The sequence below is a fragment of the Triticum urartu genome, chromosome 3A (genome assembly GCF_056163025.1).
Source record: "Triticum urartu cultivar PI428250 chromosome 3A, HENAU_Tu73, whole genome shotgun sequence".
In the NCBI taxonomy this organism is placed as follows: domain Eukaryota; kingdom Viridiplantae; phylum Streptophyta; class Magnoliopsida; order Poales; family Poaceae; genus Triticum; species Triticum urartu.
In genome coordinates, this window is record NC_141875.1 from 168,099,765 (window position 1) to 168,103,058 (window position 3,294).

Sequence of the window (3,294 nt, forward strand, 5' to 3'; positions counted from 1 at the left end):
GGGCGGCGTATTTCGAGCGCCGCCAGCAGCAGCGCTTGGCGTCCACCAACGGCGCGCCGGTGGTCGCCGGCCGGCAGAACAGCGAGGGGCGCCACCTCTGGTGGGGCGTCCCCAGCCACACACTCGAGGGCGTGCTCACGTACCTCGAGGGCGACAACGACCCGCCGTTGGCGTACCCCCCGGCGAGGGTGGCCGCCTCGGCGCAGCACCGACGCGCCGGGCCATGGGCGCCAAGGAGGTTCGGCGCCTCCTCTTCTTCCTCCTCCTCCCGCTCTTGTTCACACTCCTCCGGCTCTCCGGCGCTGCTCGGCGTCAAGGCCGAGCCCGCGGCGGAGACGCTGCTCGGCCGGCGCACTCGCAGCGCCGGCATCGTCATCAACGAGGGCGGCCGGCACGCCTCCTCCTCGCCGGCTCCTCCGCGCTTCGTCAAGCCAAAGACGGAGCCGGGGCTGGCGCCGGTGAAGGCGGAGTTCGACGACGACGACGCAGCCCTCGAATGGGCGCGCCAGGACTCCATTGCGATGGAGAAGGCGCGCCGCGAGAAGGAGAAGGAGCGCCAGTGCGCCGCCCTACGCCGCTTCGAGGAGCGCCGATGCGGCCGCGAGGAAGGCGGGGTCGTCGTCTTATGCGACAGCGACGACGACGCGCCGCCGCCTGTTCGCCATGGCGACGACGGGCAGGGGTCCAGCAAGGGCACCCGCGTCAAGGAGGAGAAGGCCGACGACGACGATGGCGGCGACGGCGGCGACGACTTCAGCCCCTTTCTTTTTTTTAGATTAGGTTAATGTAATGTTTGGCCGAATTTCGCCGAAATTTGCCATGTTTGGCCCAAATTTAACTAGTTTTTATCATAACTTCGCCGAACGGTTTTTTTTAATACGCGCCTGGGGGCGGCCCGGGGGCCGACGGCTGGAGACCTACTCGCCCCCAGGGCCATTTTTTGCGCCGGCTCACCCCAGGTGACGCTTTTAGACGCACCTGAGGGGCAACGGCTGGAGATGCCCTAAGCCTTCATGGATCGAGCAATCTGAAAAATCTGAAGCGACTTAACAAGAACAAAACCGCCAATACAACGATGGATTGCCGGGATGCCGTTGCGTCTTGAAAAACGTGCGCCGCACCAAACTCTCCCGTATCCTTAGCGCGCGCTGCGTCAGTCTAATGCCCTTAGAGCCCCCGGGCCCGACGTCGACGGCCCTGACCGTCCTGCTCCGGACGTCGTACACCGCCACACCATGGCGGGTGCCCAAGACGACGTCCCCCTCCTCGTCGCCGCCGATCACGACCAGGGCGGACGTCGGCATTCTGGCCTGCCACGGCACCTCAAAGCTGTGACGAAGCTCCCACCTCGTCCCTCCCGCGGATGCAGAAGCGGCGCTAGCGTAACCCTCGAGCACCCACAGGTCCACGGCTAGCTTCCTGAACTCGGACGCCATGAGCGACCCGTCCGCGACGAGCAGTCTGGCCAAGAGCTCGTTGGCCACGGGCGGGGCAGGCATCCGCCGGAAAGTCTCGTCCGCCGTGTCGAACGCCGCCATCTCGCCGGCCGAACCGGCCTCGGGGTGCCTCAGCCAGTGCAGGTGCCCGCGGAGAACCGCCGGGGTGATCATGTCACAGCCAGAAGGGGAAAAGAAGTCCCCGATGCTCCCGGCTTTCACGTTGTCTAGCCGGCGGGGCTCGTCGGCGCCGGTCGAGAAGATGTAGTACGCCGGGGGCAAGCCTTCTTCGATCGTGACGTGACACAGAAGCTGGTACTCGCTGGACGGCTCGTGGAAGTAGAATCCGGACTCTTGGTACGCGGAGGTATGCAAGGACTCCAGCGACCGGCCGCCGTCCTCAATGTGTGGGCGGCGCAGCCGCGGGAGCTCGGCCCACTGCCGCGTGGTGGGGTTGGAGACGAGGTACTGGCCGGCGACGGCCGTCCCGAGCAGGAGGAGGCCGTCGCACGAGGCCAGCGGGAGGCAGAACTGCTCACCCAGGAGCTCCGCTTGGGGTTTGGTCGCGGGGAGGCGCGCGAGCGGACGGCGCGCCGGGCGGCCCGGATGGCGGACGGAGACGGACAGAGCGTCCAGGTACACGTAGTCGTCGACGTGGCCTGTCGTCGTTCTGTCGTAGAGGAGGATCTCGAGCGGGGCCAGCGGGCGACGGCGCGCGTGGGCGGCGAGGAAGGCCGCGCTGGTGGCGACGCGGCGGAAGTCGATGCAGACGGCGCGCGCGACGAGGACGGACCTGGTCGGCAGGTGGGTCAAGATCTCGACGATAAGATCTTCGCCAAGATCAAGGAGGTGCTCCACCATCATCGAACGATGATCTGCGCTTTCCGTGCTTCTCGTGCTTATATAGAAGTTAATAATCAAGGAGGAATCTGTCTTGAATCGAGCTCTCATACCATGGCTATTATTCACGAGTTTGGATATAGATACAAACATTGAAACGCAGGCATACACGTTTTTTTGTCTTCGAAAAATGTTATTGAACGAACGTTAGATGTCTAGTAAGTTCCAGCGAACCCCTCAAAAAATGTGCATGGCAGATTTATTTTTTTATTTTGAACTTGTAACATGGCAAGTTCCAGCGAACCCCTCAAAAAATGTACATGGCGGATTTTTTTTCTAATTTCTCACGTGACAAATTTATTTTTAAGGGTACGACAATTTTATTTTTAATAACATGGCATTTGTATATATGTTTTGTCATGGCAATTTCCTACATGTGACTTCTATGTTTTTCAATTTTAATCAATATGTAGGGAGGGGGGGGGGGGGGGGGGGTGCAGATGAGAAGTGTGAGAACAGCTAGGATACAGTGATGAATCAAGAGGGGTGTTAGATATCTAGCAAGTCCCAACGAACACTCTGCCCACCATCGGATCACATGCACAATCATCAGATTTGAAACTCACTAGAGGCGAACACGCGCTTTGCCGCGCCGACTTCATTTATAGATTTTGTCTGTTGGCCTTTTACCATTTACCATGAGCCCGGTGTTGTTTATTGTTTTTTTTCCTTTTTGTCCCCTTTCACATGTGATTTTGGGGAAGCAGATCACTGCAACATGGGGGAGAAATGGATTGACAATAGATTCTCTTATGAATCGCTACTTGAATCTCCCGGTAAAACAACCTGCACCGTCTCATTATTCCTCTGGAAAGACTAAATTGCACTTTCGAACATGCAATTGTGCAACATATGATTATGGGTTTGAATGTGCAATGCAGAAGCAGACTCCCAAGTCGACAGTGGCTGTTATAGGTTAGAGCTGTAGTAGAGTTTCGTCGGTGCACATCAGCTTGTT

At 58.9% G+C, this 3,294-nt stretch overlaps 1 protein-coding gene across 1 annotated transcript; it reads right to left on the reverse strand.

The window, feature by feature from the left end:
* Nucleotides 1-1,046: 1,046 nt before the first annotated feature.
* Nucleotides 1,047-2,297, reverse strand: LOC147979064 (uncharacterized). The gene has a single exon (XM_087515012.1). The coding sequence runs from the start codon at nucleotides 2,295-2,297 to the stop codon at nucleotides 1,047-1,049; it is 1,251 nt and encodes a 416-aa protein (XP_087371138.1).
* Between the last annotated feature and the right edge of the window lie 997 nt (nucleotides 2,298-3,294).

Coding starts and splice junctions, on each gene's coding strand:
- LOC147979064 (XM_087515012.1), bottom strand. CDS start 2,297: ATGGTGGAGCACCTCCTTGATCTTGGCGAAGATCTTATCGTCGAGATC.